At 47.6% G+C, this 18,381-nt stretch overlaps 1 protein-coding gene across 1 annotated transcript; it reads left to right on the top strand.

The window, feature by feature from the left end:
- Positions 1–556: 556 nt before the first annotated feature.
- RPP25L (ribonuclease P/MRP subunit p25 like) lies at positions 557–2,151 on the top strand. The gene is made up of 2 exons (XM_026661317.1): positions 557–597; positions 1,373–2,151. The coding sequence occupies exon 2, from the start codon at positions 1,382–1,384 to the stop codon at positions 1,937–1,939; it is 558 nt and encodes a 185-aa protein (XP_026517102.1). The 5' UTR covers positions 557–597; positions 1,373–1,381; the 3' UTR covers positions 1,940–2,151.
- Positions 2,152–18,381: the final 16,230 nt, after the last annotated feature.

The raw sequence follows: 18,381 nt of genomic DNA on the forward strand, positions 1-18,381 counted from the left end.
CCCCCCAAACTTGAGAGCTCCATACTTTCACACCTTACATCAGCCAAGATCTGACCCCAGGCCTTGTACCATAACTGGCTAGAGTCAGGGGGCTCTGATCCTTCCAGCTCATCCAGCCTCCTTCAGTAAAATTCCCCTTCCTATAGGCTGCAAGTATCATCAGGCTTTGGGTTATTCTGGGGATGGGAATTCATAGAATAGAATCATAGAATATCAGGGTTGGAAGGGACCTCAGGAGGTCATCTAGTCCAACCACCTGCTCAAAGCAGGACCAATCCCCAGACAGATTTTTGCCCCAGATCCCTAAATGGCCCCCTCAAGGATTGAACTCCTGGGTTTAGCAGGCCAATGCTCAAACCACTGAGCTATCCCTCCCCCCATTGTTTGTCTCCGATGTGAAATCTCTTCAGGGTTCATGTTATGCTGGTTCCAGAGTCCCTCATGGGGCACAAATGTGGTAAATGTCCCACTGACGTAAAAATAACAGTCCTTCGTGAGGACCTCACACCTTCTATGGGTCATCTCGATTATCACTTCAAAGTTTTTTCTTCTGCTGCTACTGATAGCTCATCTCAATTGATTGGCCTCTTACAATTGGTATGCGTACTTCCACCTTTTCATGTTCTCTGTATGTATAAATATCTTCTGTCTGTGTGTTTCACTCTATGCATCTGAAGAAGTGAGCTGTAGCCCACGAAAGCTTATGCTGAAATAAATTTGTTAGTCTCTAAGGTGCCACAAGTACTCCTGTTCTTTTTGCGGATACAGACTAACACGGCTGCTACTTTGAAACCTGTCTTCCTGTGTGTCTGCAGCCTCTTGCACAATGAGATCCCTGGGTGCTGCCACAACACGAGTAGTTGAATATGAGTTAAGATACTATTTAGATTATTGAGTTCAGCTAGGTACTCTAGAACAGGGGTTCTCAACCTTTTTCCTTCGGAGGCCCCCCAACATGCTATAAAAACTCCATGGCGGGGAGGGAGGGGCTGGGCTTCAGCCACTGGAGGGGGGTTGGGAGCCTCGGGGAGCATCTGCTGAGGCACCGGTGATCCAGGCTTCAGCCGCTGGGGCTTGGGGCTCCGAGCATCCCTGTTTGGCGGACCCCCTGAAACGGCTAGTGGACCCCCAGTGGCCCACGGAGACCTGGCTGAGAACTGCTGCTCTAGAACATGCTAGAAGTCAGAATATAGTATCTAGCACAATGGGGTCCCAGTCCATGACAAGGTCTCGGGTGGTATGGTAACAAAAATGAATAAAGTGTGGATTCTACTCAACTTTTATCAGTCAGGTAATGTAGCCTGTGAACTTAGGTATGTTGCCTTTGTGAATCATAATTAGAAATATTCATTGATGCTGTTCTCATTTACAGTGGTGAGTGATGGAGAATTATAAGAAATCCAAGATTGTGGAGAAGCCCTCTCCCCTTCCATTCACCAACCTGCCTTCAGATATTATCGAGATGAAAGTGAAGGATGGCAGCAAAATCAGAAATCTTATGGGTTATGCCATCGGCAAGATGGAGTCCGACTCAGTTAGGCAGATTCTTTTCACTGGCTCTGGCAAAGCCATCAGCAAGACTATCACTTGTGTGGAAATCATGAAGCGACGGCTCAAGGGACTCCACCAAATCACCAAAGTGCTCTTCAAACAGACCGAAGAGATCTGGGAGCCCATTGTCCCTGAGGCTGGTCTAGATGCCTTGACAGTGAAGAGAAATATTCCTGCCATATGTGTCTTGCTGAGCAAAGAGGCGCTAGATTCCCAGGAGCCTGGGTATCAGGCCCCAGGCTCTTTTGATGCCTTCTGGATCGAGACACTTAAAGCAGAGTCCCAGGGACAAATTAAGAGAAAGCAGGGTGGAGGAAGGGGGGCTGGCCACACAGGAAAGCATCCTAGATCCGTTGGAGGACGTGGAGAATCCTACAAAAAGCCTTGAGAAAAAGATAAATCAGAAGCAATGGTTAATGGCGTCAAGAACAAAAAACCAAGCCACCTAATGTGGTTCAAGTGCTACCACCAAACACAGAGTGACTGAGCTCCTTGGTAGAGAAGAGCTGAAACCTAGCACAATTGGGAGAGGGACGAGGGGCACGTGAAAACAGATATGGTCATAGCCATGGCAAATAAATTCTCATAACGAGTCTGGCATTCTATTTTGATGAGGTTTTTTGTTAATATATTGAGATATACCTATCTCACAGAGCTGGAAGGGATCTCAAAAGGTCATCGAGTCCAGCCCCCCACCTTCACTAGCAGGACCAAGCATTGATTTTTGCCCCAGATCCCTAAGTGGCCCCCTCAAGGATTGAACTCACAACCCTGGGTTTAGCAGGCCAATGCTCAAACCACTGAGCTATCCCTCCCCCCTTGTTGAAGACCTCCTTGGTGATACTTCGCTGCTTATGGTTTAAAAATGAGGCAAGGTAGACCAGACTTGCCCAAACACTGTTTAATGGTAATTTGCCAGGAGTCATGAGGCCAAAACTAATCTGCATTAAATGGAGTAGGTTTCAGTTGCCCTGGATGCTGCTTTGAAGATGAAACATGCTATGCCGCAGTCTGAGTGAGCCATGCGTCTGTATTAGAGATGAAAGGGTAGTGGGCTATGTTGTAGAACTCTGAGCTTGAGGTTGCATTTTTGGCTTTCCTAACTAGCTATTGCAATGGCATTTTGTTGGACTGGACCTCCTAACAGAGCTTTTGGGCTCAGTTTCCCTTTTTTGGGTATGTTCTGCTAATCCCTTGAGAGAGACTGGTGATCTGAATAAGGAGCTGGAGCTCAGCTCTGACAGTTACTGCTTGTGTGACCTTCGGGGAGTCACATCCCTTCTATTCCTCATTTTCCTTGTCTGGAGAATGGGGGATGTTGTATGTATGTCACAGGGGTTTTGCGAGGATAGTAATTGGTGTAAGTCATCTTGACATACAGCTCTGTAGAAGTGTTCAGTACAATTGTTAATAGTGAACACCAAAGCAAAAACTATTTTAAACCCTGCTTTATGAATCATAAAGGAATGATAAAGGGAAAAATAAAGTTCCCTCTTGTGTTTTACATTAGAAATCTTGTCTCCATCCTTTCCTCTTTTTGCCAGAGGCCATTAGTAATGTTTAGAGGACTGGACTAGAGGCATCACTCTAGGCTGAAACCTGAGCGCACACAGCTGTGGTTGAGGAGGAAGGGATTAATATGTTGAACTTTTTTCTTCTTAAAGAATTGTAAAAGGCTCCAACAGGTTGTTTCCCGTTACAAATCGTCTTTAAAGCCTCAGAAAGGGTTAACGCTTGTGTTCTCTAAAGGGATTGTGGGGCAGCTTTTTGCGGTTAAGTGTTCTTAAATCTGTGTAAGTACTTTTGAAATAGGTCTGAAGCTTCAAAACTTTGCTGAAAGAAGCAGAGGAAATAACTTAGTTTCCTTATTATGCTGTTTCATGTTATGAATATCTGTTTCAGTTAAATATGGGTCAGGAAAAAGATTCTATAGTTGTAATTGAAAGATTGTTACGTGCAAGAACGAATCTTATCAATTGCTTTCTGGATGATGTCCATAATTTCCACTCTCTCTTCTGTTAAATGCATCAGCAATGGAACACTAACAGACTGCCTTCAGAGCCTGCCAGAGCCACTCTTTACTTAAAATAACACTGCTAGGTCAATTGAAGTCAAATGTAAACTTTTGTAAAATCAAGGATTTACATAAGTCATTACTGGAGGGAAGCATGAGTGTGTCTTATGTCATATTATGTGAGAGACTTTCACAATCAAGAACAAGGTTTTTTTAATCTGCATGCTCACCAGCACACAAGGTTGACTCACATACTTACCTCTAAAGTTGAGCATGTAAGTGTCTTTTCAGTCATATCACAAAAGTCATGTTTCACAACACAAGTTGCATTCACGATCGCATAAACTTTTGCATAGCTTATTTTTGTCAACAAACTTTCTCACTTATGCATGTCTTACTTGGTGCTCTCATCACTAATAAATATAAATATTTCCTTGAAACACACACAATACTATGAAAATTTTTTTGTGAGGATATAAATATTTGCCTGCCAATGTTGTGTTCCAGTGCTAATGTATGAGAGACAGAGTGAAAGTGACTCTCCTATATTTGTTGTCCAAGCTGAATGAAATACAAAGTTATACATAGTGTCCATGGGAAAAAGTGAACCAGATTTGTGAAACTTTTTCTTCAAAAAATTAGAAGGATTGTTGATAGTGCAGGGAAAGAAAGTTGGTCAGTTTTCAGAATGGAGAGAGAGAAATAGCGGTGTCCCCCAGAAGTCTGTACTGGGACCAGTCCTATTCAACATATTCATAAATGATCTGGGAAAAGGGGCAAAAAGTGAGGTGGCAAAATTTGCAGATGATACAAAACTACTCAAGATAGCTAAGTCCGAGGTAGACTGCGAAGAGCTACAAAAGGATCTCTCAAAATTGGGTGACTGGGCAACAAAATGGCAGATGAAATTCAATGTTGATAAATTCAAAGTAATGTACATTGGAAAACATAATCCCAATTATACATATAAAATGATGGGGTCTAAATTAGCTGTTACCACTCAAGAAAGAGATATTGGAGTCACTGTGGAGAGTTCTCTGAAAACATCCGCTCAATGTGCAGTGGCCGTCAAAAAAGCAAACAGAATGTTGGAAATAATTAAGAAAGGGAGAGATAATACAACAGAAAATATCATATTGCCTCTATAAAATCTTGAATACTGTGTGCAGATGTGGTCGCCCCTTCTCAAAAAAGATATGTTGGAATTGAAAAAGGTTCAGAAAAGGGCAACAAAAATTATTACGAGTATGGAATGGCTTCCGTATGAGGAGAGATTAATAAGACTGGGACTTTTTAGCTTGGAAAAGAGACGACTAAGGGGGGGATATGATAGAGTTCTATAAAATCATGACTGGTGTGGAGAAAGTAAATAAGGACGTGTTATTTACTTTCTCCACAATAACTAGGGGTCACAAAATGAAATTAATGGGCAGTTGGTTTAAAACAAAAGGAAATATTTTTTTCACACAACGACAGTCATTCTGTGGAACTCCTTGCCAGAGGATGTTGTGAAGGCCAAGATTATAACAGGGTTCAAAAAAGAACTAGATAAATTCATGGAGGGTCCATCGATAGCTATTAACCAGGATGGGCAGGGATGGTGTCCCTCGCCTGTTTGCCAGAAGCTGGGACTGGGTGATGGGATGTATCACTTGATGATTGCCTGTTCTGTTCATTCCCTCTGGAGCACCTGGCATTGGCCACTGTCAGAAGACAGAATACTGGGCTAGATGGACCTTTGGTCTGACCCAGTATGGTCACTCTTATGTTCTTATGTCACTTATGGTTTTTAACCTGATAGTTTCACTTTTTAGCTGGTGAAAATGAGGTTTTCATAAATTGCTCCCTTTCAGAGGCTTACTGTTGCCTCTCCTGTCCTCCACTACTGGAATAATTAAATCACATTATAAGGCAGATGTACAAAGATGGATAGGATAATCTGCCTCTCTTGAAATTTATGACCTGAAGATACTGGCTACATCCCATTACTCAGGTTCCCATAGCCTGAGGCTCAACTGATTTTTATTAAGATGTAACTGAGTACGTTTGTCTTCACACCAATCTTATATGCTGTGTTTAAGGATCATTGTGTGACTAGAAATTATTACAGGAGTTAAAGCTGCATGAAGTCTGTAATGCAGATTTAGAATTTATCCATGTAATTATGCCATGAGTAACAGCCTAGCGTGTGATTGTGTGGGAAATTCATGAGACTTGGAAGCTGCTTGTGAAGTTCTCTTTTTGTTTTCAGACTCTGTAAAAAAGAAAAAAAACCCACTGTCAATGAAGTGTCTGTATATCTTGAAGGCAGACGGATACAAATTGAGGCCCCCGTTCAGCAAAGAAGTTAAGCATGTACCTAACTAATTACATGAGTAGTCCCATTGGCTTCAGTGTGACTATTTCCATGCTTTAGGCCCCAATTCAACAAGGTACTTAAACAGGGAGAAAACCTGGCAGAGGAAATATAAATAAATAAGCAAATTTATTCTGGTGGAAGTGCAACGAGGTATATGATGGCTGGAGATACTTTGAAGATGAAGATTTCATTTAAATTGAGGTAACTCGTTTTCAGAAGAGGCATGCTAGTCCTAGCAGCTGGCACAGAGCTCCCGTCTTCCTTAAATCTAGGGAGAAGCTTGGTTTTTATTAACTAATTAGCAGAGATAAGTAACAAGTGCCAAAGAAGCAAGCACAAGGGACTGATCAAGCTGAGTGGGTCTAGTGAACCTATCGCCAGAGGGCTCAAATTGTTTTTTACTAAAATACTCTTTTGAAAGAAAGCCAGATCCAAAAATGGCATGTGTACCACTTAGCACGTAATGCCTGTTAATCAAAGCTGCAACGTGTTTCTATTTTTAAGTAGGTGTTTAAGTTTGAAAACTACCAGATCAAATTACTATATTAACCCACCCTTTGTGACTGTTTTTGACTTCTAGAAACTAAGACAGAGGCTGCACTGTTATTCCCAATGAGGATTTTTGTGACTTCCTACACCATACGAGGTCTGTGATGGCCCCAGAACCCAGAGACGGAATTACTTTGAATCAGTGCTGCTAAGAATCTTTCTCTGGGAAGCTGTGGATGTCTCTAATTTTCCAGCACTTACACATATAGGTAAACTTGCTATTTACACAGCAGGAGGCCATGCTACTGATCCTTTTTGAGAACCCCACATATGTTGCCACTGTATCATGTGGCAGCTGCAAGTCCTGCTTCCTCATGGCTGAATCAGAGCAGTGAATGTGGCTTCTTTCTGTTGGGAGAATGGAATCGGTCGGCTTGGTCACCCTGTAATTGTTGTGTCATGCAGATGATAGTTTGATTCCGGTTCTGTACCCTTTCCTCTATCCATTGGTTGGCAGGGCCTGAGACTGCTGATACCCAGGAGATACAGGAGAGAGGATGTGTCATTCTTGTCAACATTAGACACAGATAAACGTTGTCTGGATTCAGTGTTCTGCCTGTTGATGGCACACTATTGTGCATGCCAAACCAAGGGGTCAAACTCATAGAGGGGCCCCATTTGAGAGACTGTTTTGTGGATACCCCTCATCTCACTCGCTCCCCTATCATATCCCTGTGGCAACTACAGCAGTTGCTTTCATAGGCGACGGAGAAAGGAAATTATTTAATGGATTTTTAGCTCTCGGTGCCATTTGGCAGCTGGAAACAAGGAGCAGAGCCACCCTTATGTGACCAGCCAGCTCTCTGCTGACCACAGTTTAAGAACTACTCTAATTATTATTTGTATTGTCATAAGAGCCTAGCAGCCCGAGGCACAAACCAGGACCCCGCTGTGCTAGGCGCTACACAAACGAAAAGATAGCCCTTTCCCCAAAGTGCTTACAAGCTAATGATAAGCAAAGTCTAATTCAGTATCTGGCTTCAGGGTTCAAATTAATAATCTACAGGGGTCAGGAAGGAATGGTTCCAGACTGCGGTAAGCCTCCTTTGGCATGTCTACACTGCATCTGGGAGTGAGCCTCCCAGGCGGGGCTGGGCTCCTGCCAGTGCTCCAGAAATAGCTGTGTAGACATTGTGGCTCAGGCTGGAACACAGGCTCTGAAGCCACGGGAGAGGGTGGTGGGTGGGCTTGAGAGCCCGAGCTACATTGTCAATGCAACATGTCTGCAGCTATTTTTAAAGCGCTAGTGTGAGTCTGTGGACTCGCTCCCAGAGGCAGTGTAGACAAGCCCGTAAAGCCTGCTTTTATAAATCAGCCAGCAGTCCCCTCTCTTTCCTGTGCCGATCAGCCTGCAGTATCCACAGCACTCCCTCCGAGCAACTTGTGGGGGAGGGATAGCTCAGTGGTTTGAGCATTGGCCTGCTAAACCCAGGGTTGTGAGTTCAATCCTTGAGGGGGCCATTTAGGGATCTGGGGCAAAAAAAATAGTTGGGGATTGGTCTTGCTTTGAGCAGGGGGTTGGACTAGATGACCTCCTGAGGTCCCTTCCAACCCTGATATTCTGTTCTATGGCAATAACTTGGACCCTGAACTATTTGCCATCATATGAGGAGTTTGCTCTGGTGTTAGATTAGAAGGCGGGCAACTGTATATTGTGCACTGGATTCTTAAACTATATGTATTTGGGGGAGAAGGGTGTTTAAGAACTACTCTTATCCCTCTGATAATCAAGAGAAACAAACTGTTTAGGCTGCTAAATGTGCAACTCCCCCTAGTGATGCATCATGGAATGATGCCACTGGGTTGGTATGGACAGGTACTATGCGTTGGGACCATGTACGCTAGCTCCAGGTTAGATGGATAGAATCTCAGTGTTGCTGTCTGTTGCCTACCCTTTTTTGGCTTGTCAGTCTGAAGTCCTCTGTTCCAAGTGCTGCCATCAAGACCCTTGCATTGAGATCTGCAGCGTGCCTGAAGGCAGGAGTCTTCCTTTCATTTGAATTCCAGACGTTCACTTTCCTCCCTTTGAAGATCACACGCTTTCCCTTCTTTAATGCTGTCTGCTGTTTATCATCCTCAACTGCAGAGGCTTCATGATCCCTCCTGAAATATTCACAAAGGCCCCATCAAGCAGAGCAATAGTATCACAAGGGGAAGGAAGAGCCAGGTTTGCTTTTATTAGTGGGATGTTCATCTGAGGCAGGGGTTTCCCTCCTTTCAAACAAAATCTTTGAAATCCCTTTAGATGTGAAGAGCTATTTTGCTGTCAGGGCTGGTCCATGAGACTTTAATTGGGTTCTTCCAGCTTTGGAAGAAATGCCTCTACAGAGCTCTTCAAGTTCTGGGGCAGTGCTGGGGTTAGTGGACCCTGGTGGTTAAGTGCTGGGAGCAGGTTGGGTATGCTTCTTGCCAGATTCAACGACAGGGTTATTCTAGAAGCTGGGCTCTGCGGTCCCAGTACTAAAATGGTAAGAATGTATAATAGATGTAGCCCTTCCCTATGCTTCTCTGCCATCAAGACTTGCCTCATCTGCATTTCCCACTGCTGTCTTCATGCCTTCTTCCACATTCCTCCTGCCCTCGCTGAACTGATGGATAAACCTCTACCCTCTCCACCTCCAAATCCATTTGCAAGGGCCCACTCCTGCCATGACACCTATAAGACATCAGCCAGCTAATTCTTGACAAGCATTTGGGTTTAAGAACATAAGAATGGCCATATTGGGTTAGACCAATGGTCCATCTAGCCCAGTGTCCTGTCTTCTGACAGTGGCCAACACCAGGTACTTCACAGGGAATGAACAGAACAGGCAATCATCGAGTGATCCATTCCCTGTCATCCGCTCCCAGCCTCTGACAGTCAGAGGCTAGGGATACCCAGAGCGCCGGGTTGCAAGCCTGACCATCTTGGTTAATAGCCATCGATGGACCTATTTGATTGTTTTCTTATAATTTTTTTTAAACCACTAGTTTATGGTATTAAAATTGACTGTACTGTGGTTGCATTCCTCCCCCATGCCTTTCAAGTGTTGTCTTAAATTGTAATCTCTTTGGAGAAGGGACTGTCTTCCTGTGTGTGTGTTTGTACAGTGTCTGATTCAGTAAGCCCTGCCACTGGTTGGCACTTCTGGGTGCTGTCACCATGTAAGTAACAGGCAGCGTGGTACAGTGGCTTGAGCATGGGACTGAGAGTCAGGGAAACTGAGGTCTAGTTTTCGAGCCACACAGAGCTCTTCTTCACATCTTTTCCCCTCTCTGTGCCTCTGTTTTCAAAATATAAGGTTAGGGACATTTGTGCTTCTTGCCTTGATATTAATGGATGCAAAGCTCCACAGAAGGAGTAAAAAGAAAAGACTGAAGTGGGTGACAGCCTAGCAATCCAGGCCCTACTCCTACGCCCATTGGAAGTCATGCCAAAGCTCCCATTGGCCCTAGTGGGTCGGATCAAGTAGGATGCGTGCCCAGGCTCAAGAATTAAGACTGGGACGTTCCAAAGTGCTCCTCATTGGCCTAGTTCTGTCCTGAAGTCACTGGTAATAGTCCCATAATTAGCATCAGTGGGAGCAGAGTTAGACCAGGGCTGAGTGATCTTGAAAAACCCACCCCTATAGTCTCAACGTCCAGTCCTGCAAAGGGTCGAGTACCCTGAACTCCTATTGACTTGTGGGGTGCTCTGCACCACATCGGATTGGGCTGTCAGGTGCAAGTTTCCTAAGGCTGTGCCTAGCTCTGCTCATGTGTCTGTCCGCTTCCCCTGCTAATCTGGAGGCACGCAGTCCTTTCCCTTCACAGGGAGCATGCTCCAAGCAGCTCAGACTACGATAGCATCAAAAGATCAACCCAAACATCACACTCCACTCTAGTAGGTCCTGTCCCAGATACTCAGGCTCCCTGTTGTGTGTCTACGGAGAAGCCAACGCACTCGCTGTGAAAAGCTATTAAACAGCATAGCATCTCATCAGCAGGCTCTGCAGAGAGACAGCAGCCACCAGATGGCCCAAGGCGCCTGATTTTTATATTCAGACAATGCACCACAGCCACAGCTCTTGGCCTACTTTTATTACAACCCTGCCATGTGGTTTATTTTTGCACTCAGGCTCCTAAACACAGCTCGTAAAATACTGGAAAGAAGAAAGCTGCTTCGGGCTAGATGAATAGACAGCCCTAGCCAAATGCAGCAAACATTTTTAAATGACAATGCGGCATTTGTGTTTGTCCTGATTCATCCTCTCGGTTCCCCCACCTCCTATCACACCACCCCTAGGGGCCCTGATGGCTGCCCTAGCTAAGAAGGGGGTAGGACTTTCTCTTTCACACAGTGGTTTGCAAATTCTCTCATGCCAAGGACCATTTCAAATCAAAATCCTTTTAGGCCCATCTCCATTCCCAACCTTGACCCCTCCACTTCCTGAGGCAGCTAGCAATGATTGGTTTTCTGGACAGGTCGTTAAAAAAACAAGATGAAACTAAACTATCACAATGTTAGCTGGCTGGTTACTTCTTCCTCTCACCCCTCTTTTCTCCTCTCGGCTGTTTTCTTCCTTTCCCTGAATTTAGGGCTGTACATTTATCAGGATCTCATCTCTCCCATTATTTTGTGTCCCCTATGACCCGGATCGCTCCAGGTCTCTGTGCCTCTGGCTGCCTAGGTATATGCTTCGGGATTTGCAATATCACAGTTGCTGCAGCTTTGAAGCATATCTGCAGGCCACCTGGAACTGCTCCCAGACGTCCTGGGGGCCACAGATTAAGAGCCAATGATCTAATGGGACAAATGAATGTATCCTAATATTGTTATGCTGGAGGGTGTTGGTAGCAACCATCAAGTGCGTCTTTTCTATATGGGCAATCACAGACCTTGTTAAGTGTGTGCTAGCTGCCTTTCATTCAGCCTAATCAAGGGAGCAAGTAACTGTCCCTTTGTTTAGTGATTGCTGAACCAGTAGAAGCTACTGCCCAAATCATGGACAAGGCTGGAGTAGAAGCTGGGGGACTGAGCACTGACTGGATTGCAACGTTGTGTGTCAGCTACAGAAAAGCCAGGAGACAGCAAGGAAGTTCTGGTAGTGTGACCCTGGGAAGAAACCCAGAGAGAGAGCTTTTTGGGGGCAGAGTGCTGACTGGAAACGGTTGGATTTCCAAACAAGGAAACTGCCAGTTGTTGTTTGTTCCTAACCTGTTCACGGAAACAGACTTTGTGAACCTTCATTGTAAATAAACAGGACTGCAGCAAAGACAGATCTGACTCACATAATCAATTTCTCCTCCTAACTGAAACGACCCGGCAAGGCCTTGAGCATGGGCTAGCTGCTTGGGTCAAAAGGGACAGCGCTATCATGCTGTTTTTATTAGGATGTTGCCTTGATGCATGGTGACCCCGTTTGCTGCAGCATGGTCCCTGGAAGTGATTCTGACCCTACTCCATGAACACCAGGATGATGCCAGAAAACCTAGGCTGAGCAGCAGCCCTACAGCCTTTTCCTACTATTCCTTATGGATTCCATAGCCAGAAGGGACCACTGGGATCTAGCCTGACCTTATATGGCTGGAGGGGACATTCCCAAGGCACCCCAAGCACTGAGACAGGTATGAGGCTGGGTATCTCACCTGGGTCTCATCAGGTGACGTGGGTGGACTGCTCGCCCCCAGGACGCCCTTCTGTGTGAATTTGAGCACACCCAGGTGCCCAGACTTTACAACACGGCTCTCCACAAACCTGCCCTCTCTGTGCCTATAAAAATAAAGAGACACGATGGGGGACAAGGGCAATGGGTGGGAGGGGCCTGGAGAGTCACATGACCCCCCCCCGAACACTGAGGGGGGCAAGGGGCTAGCAGCTGGTAGGGCCAGAGCCTCTCCTCTTCCAGTCCTGCTGCTGCACCCTCTTCTGCTGGAGAGAGAGACAAGCTTTTGAGTTTGAGCTCTGTGTAAGCTCAAAAGCTTGTCCCTCTCACCAACAGAAGCTGGGCTAATAAGAGATTACTTCCCCCACCTTGTCTCTCTAATCTGGGACTGACACGGGCTACAACAACACTGCATCCATATCAAAATAAACACACCCAACTGCGATGTTTGTTCTCCCTAGTACCACCCATTTCTCCTTTGGGTTCACTGGGGCTTAATAATCCACCGAGTTCTCAGGCACAGAACGACAATGCTGAGGTTGCAGAAGGGGTCTGGAAGAAGCAGAGAAGGTGGCTGCCAGGAAGGTGTGGGGAGCAGAATCTGGTTTGAGCCACAGCAGGGCCCACCGCCGCATTGTATGGCCTCAGTGCTGTTTCAGGATTGTGAGCACAGGCACCTTCTCTGAACAGCCCTTAGCAGGGCCCAGATCCGAGCAAAGCCCCTCAGACCTTACTGGGAATCGCTGGTCAGATGGGAGCCGGCCAGCTCCTGGTGTATGTGCAGAGACTCATTGTCTCCGTCCTAATAGGAGCTGCTGCCCTGAGGCTGGTTCAGCCTGAAACTGGAGGCCTGGATGGTTAATTACGAGGTGCGCTGCTCTCTGTGAGTCGCAGTTTGAAATGCAGAAACTCTGGGCAGGGGTCAAGAATGGCGAAGGGCCCTTCAGCCCGCAGGGAGCGGCTGCGAGTCCTCACTGGACGTGGGGCGGTGTAACGGAGACAGCAGTGGGTGCCATGGTTCAGCAGGAGACGACCACCGGGCTGCCTCCCCCTGCTGCTCTCTGTCAGGGCCGTGATGCCAGCCCCGGGGCAGGGACGGATTAACCCCTAGGCTAATAAGGCCCTCCTATTTTTAGGCCCTACTGGTCAGGCAGGGGGTGCAGCCGGGGTGGGGGAAAGGCAAAGCAGCCCGCTGCGTCGTCCCGCGCTGCAGGAACACACTGCCGGGGATCCGGTTAGCTCTGGTGACCAGACACTACAAATCCGGTTACCACGGGAACCCGTGCCAGCTGTGGGTGCAGTTTGAGCAGGCACTGCCCTTCTACTCCCACGCACCCCCAATTTCTGCAGAGCTCTGCTTAGCTCTGTCCCTCTCCTGGGCTGAGGCTGGCAGGCAGCTCCAGGACGCTGTCTCCCGGGTCCTAGTGCCCGTCCCCGTCATCTTCTCTGTGTGCTGGGTCCCGTTTCTGGACAACTGGTGAGTGCCTGGGGGGGGGGGGGGGGAGAAAAGGCGGTACCAGAGCGGGGGGGGGGGGGAGCTTGCACAGAACCTGCACACACGCTCTATCCAGCTCCAGCCAGAACGATTTCCCCTCCCATGTATAAGGAACGAATTCCCACACATTTGTAGGAAAAACAAAACCTCCCATTCTGGATACCAGTCCTTTAACTTTTAAAGAGCCTTCCATCAAGGGCCTTCAGAGTTATGATGCACGGTGTTCAATACTGTATTGAACTGTACTAAAAATCAAAGACATCCAACTTTTTTCTTTGGTGTATTTTTCTGTACTGGGATGCACAGGCCACCAAGTTCTTTCCTTACGCTCAGCCTAGTTCCACAGGCCAACGCAGCTTTGTACTTTTAAGGGGTTACAAAAGCACTGGAGGCAGCTCAACACACAATGTTGTAAGTTTCTCCCTCCCCTCTCCCTCAAGGATTCTAACCCCCCTTCTTAGCAGGCTATGATACAAAGACTGGCGGAATAGGCTAAAGGCAGGTTCTGTCCATTTGCTGGTTCACTAGCAGTTCAATCCATCATAAAAGTACCTCACATTTGATTTCTTTTGAGTTTCAGTCCAAAAACTTAAGCTAAATAAACCTGAAGTTAGTCCTCATTTTTCTGCCCAACTCAAACTCACTTCTTTCCCATTGGAAAATGTTGGGTAAGCCTGGAATGTGATTCGAGACGGGAATGAGAACACAGGCCAATTCCTGCTGACAGTTACACCTGTGTAGCCTTATTGACTTCAGGGAGAACAGATTTTTGCACAAGACTAGATTTTGGTCCCTTCTGCTTTTTCACACCTGGTATAAGCAGAATCTCATTCACTTTCCTCCCCTAAACTCAGAGCACTTTAAGGGAAAAATAAGCAAGGACTGCTTGATTTACACGTGCAAACAAAACAGGAAGCTCTCCCTTCATTCTACACCAGCCTTAAACAAACACCAGACCTCATGTAACAAGGGTGTCACTACAGCAGCCTTGGTTGGACTGTTCTTTTGAAAGATCCTTAATGGTTCTTTTAAGATGCTGATTTTCAATGAAATCTTTTAGTTGTGGAGGGGGGGCAAAGAACACAACAGGGAATAGCTCTGTTTCGTTAACTCCTAGTCATTCAAATGCTGAAAGGCTTTAGATTAAGTTTGTTTATTGTTTGTACAGTGATTTTGAAGAGCTAACATAGTACAGAAGTGCTAAATATTATGGCTGGGCAACCATCTAAAGATCTGTGTCCCTTACAGAAAGCTTAAAACAAACAAATCCAAACCGTAAGGGGCTGGTGCACACAGAACTCATGCTTAAAAAACCCCATGTCAGAGCAGCTGATCACACGTGCTAGACTAGATAATAAGTTGAACTTACTGAACTTTGCACACAGTAGGCCTACACTGGACAATAGAAACCATGTCGAAGAAAGGAGGCTGGCAGAAATTGAAGGAGGCCAAAGAAAGACGGCAAAGACAGGATGCAGTGCTGAAAGCTACTCCTCTCCTAACGTTTTTTCCTCCTACCAAGACTGGTGGTGAGGAAGTCCAGGCGACTACCAGCCCAATGAACCTGCTGCACCCGCACCTGTTGAAAAGGAGCAGCGTCCTGTGGCTTCTCTAGCTTCCCTAACCCTTTCCCAGTGATAGTAATACAAAAATATCCTTCTCCAGTGATCCAGGCGAGTGGGACATGACTTCTCAAGATCTCGTTGCATATTGGACCGAGAAGGGCCCACAGAAATGCCAGAATCTAGATGCTGACTTTTCATTGACAATGGGGGAGTACACCAATCGGAATCGTTACCTGACCCAACCGATGTTTGAATATAACAAACGGATTGGCAAGGGAGAATGGCTCATCTATTCGCCTTCTACGAAGAACGTGATCTGTTTTTATTGCTGCCTGTTTTCTGATTCCAAAAAGTGGGGAATGCTCTGCAAAGGCTTCAGTGATGGGAAGAATACTGCATGCGTTACCAATCGTGCAATGAGTGAGCCGCAAGCATTGTCCGTTAGCAGCTACCATGCCCGAAAGAAAGTGCATGGCAGAATTGATACCCAAACTGAAAACCAGTTTTTGGAAGCTCATGCTTATTGGAAGAATGTTCTCAGGCTGTGGTTCAAGGCCGCCTTCAAAGAAAAATCTTTCCTAGTTAGTGCCCCTTCTCCCCTCAGACACGCAGCCAGCAGTGCCTAGCACTCCTCACTCTGCCACACTGTTCCACTCGGAGGCATTGCAGCTTCTCCAGGGGCCAGAACACAAGCTTGATTTGTCTCTGCCCTGGTGCCCTGCAAAGAGCCATTGCTGACTTATTGCCTTAATAAAGCAATCTCCCTCCGGCAGCAGACCATGCCCTCCTGGCCCCGGTTAAGGAGAGAGATGGGGGGAAATGGAGCTCCAGGGGTCATAGATTTTTCCAGCGATTAATTTTCCTGGGAAAGCAAAGGTCTGCTCTGTTTCTTAACCTGCTATAAAACACAAGATTGGGCATGCAAGGTCACAGAGCATCCCCGGGCTCCAGTGGTTCCAGGAGACCATGGTCCTCCTGGTGCCTGTAATGTCAGCATTACCCACCCCTGGCCCCCTCTTTCCACCTCTGCTTGGGGATGGCTCTGCTGGGCTGGTGGCATGATGTAGCCAGGCAGCCCTTTGTCAGGAGCCGCTCTCCTCCGCCTGCAGCCCGTGGGCACAGCGCAAGAGTGGAAGGAAGACCTATGTGGGCTGGAGTGACAGCAACAGGCTGTTGCGTGTGTGTTTGGGAGCCACAGGCAGGCTTAGCCCCCAGCTACCCTCCATCAGGCTGCAGGACTCTGGCCATCTGGAGATGGTCCTGACTCTTCTCCGAAGGCATCAGTGAAGGAAGGGAATCTCCAGCAAGAGCCAGGGAGCTGGAGGATTCCTATTGTGCAGCTCTCTGGGCTCCTTGAACGCCCCTTCCCTGTGCTGCTGGGCTCCTGGGCGTGGCCTGGGGAGCACAAGGGCTGGTGGCACCTCCTACATAGCACCCACGTGTGGCACCAGCATGAGTCGTCGCTCCCAGTGGATCCTGCAGATGTGTGACCCTCCCTCCCTTTTCTGACAGCAGCAAACAATGAAAGAGGCAACAATGCTAGCATTTAGATTAATCTCACTGGGCAGCTGAGTTACCCCCTCTCTGAGACAAGTGGGGCAGTTCACACCTCTGCGAGCGATCGCTCCGGGCTCTCCGCAGACTCGTCTCTGCTGTGTCGGTTGCACTCGGGTCGCATTTCGGAGGGTTTTTTTGCAAACCTAGTGGAGACCATCTTAGTTTTTTAAATGACAGCTGAGATTCTGGGGAACAAGTTAGTAGCTCGATAGAGGTGCCAGTCTGGTGTACTGACATTTACCAGCTCAATCCAAGGCCCCCAGTCCAAAGGAACCAAGCTTGGACTGGATGACTGCCGGGGTGGATATGAAGCTCGGGAGGGAGATGGAGAGTCATAGGTGCCCCACCCCGGGCATAAGGAGCAGTCTCTTTGCAATTGGGAGCCACAGCAGCAGAGAGAGAAGGGATATAGGAAGATAACCACCAGTGACATTCCCATTTGACTCACCTCCCTGATACTCCAGATGCAGTCTCTGGCCAGCGCAGCCGGAGCTCCTGTGGAGGGTTTGTCTGGCAGCCACAGAGCTGCCCTCTCTCTGTGAGCATCGAGCAGTGCAGGTCCCCGCGGGACTGGAACATGAGCTGTACAGTTCTAATGCAGCCACATAATTGGGCAAAGGTGAGGCCAGGTCTGAGCGATGGGCAGACGCTCACCCCTCAAAGCCATGAATCACAGATCAATTTCCATTAAAGGCAAGAACGTTCCCTGCCTCTTGCTAAAAATAAACCCGCAGAGCTGCTGGCTGGGGCTAGAACTGACTGAGAGGCAATAACATCTTCTCCAGTAACTGGCTGGTGCGGCTGCTCAGCTGCGGCATTGCGTGCACCACTCGGCTCAGTAGCATGGATTCCTTCCTGACCCATCCCGAGTGTCTGCTCCAGGAGCCCAAGGATCATCCTCTCTTCTCTTCATCTGCTTTGCTGTTCTCCTTTCTCCCATCTTCCTTTCTGCACGTCCCCGCCTGCTTCCTCACTCGGATCCCTCTCATCTTTCCATCTTGTAAACCACAGACTGGGTTACAGAATGGATTGGTTGCAGCTGCCTGCAAATGGTGCTCTGGGCACTGCAGGGAGAGCCTCTCTCTCCTCCCTCGGTAGATTCCTACCCCGCTTCCTTTCCACTCTCTGTGGCTGGATAACGCCCCAGTCTTTTCCAAGCTGTTTCAAGATGGAGCCCTCCTCGTTCCCCAGGATGACACTCGCTGCTATGGAGCGTTCCTCAAGACAGCTAAGACTGTCTGCGCTCTGACCTCCTGTCTCCTGGGCTGGGGCCTCTTCCCAGTACCGCACAGGCTCTAATCAAACACAGCAGCAGGTATGTGGCAGGACACGGACCTACAGGTGACTGGCTAGGGGCATAACCCTGTCCCCTGCTAGCTGGCCAGATGTGCCGAGGCCACAGTTTGAGAGTGGAGAGCAAAATATCGTCCATGAGCAGCAAAACCTCACCCGAGGGAGATGTTTCCCACCCACAGGCAACTCTGTAACGCAGTGAGAAAAGACAGGGGCTGAGATCTGTCTCAATTCTGGGCCCCTTCCGGGTTAGGGTGGAAAACTGAAGGTCACCTTCAGGGCCGGCTTTAAGCCGATTCGGCCGATTCCCCGGAATGGGGCCCCACACCTAAGAGGGCCCCGCAACGTCCGGGGCTGCCGGCGGAGCGGGGGAA

This window comes from Terrapene carolina, unplaced genomic scaffold (assembly GCF_002925995.2).
Source record: "Terrapene carolina triunguis isolate 2854851 unplaced genomic scaffold, T_m_triunguis-2.0 Scaffold998, whole genome shotgun sequence".
Classification (NCBI taxonomy): Eukaryota; Metazoa; Chordata; order Testudines; family Emydidae; genus Terrapene; species Terrapene triunguis.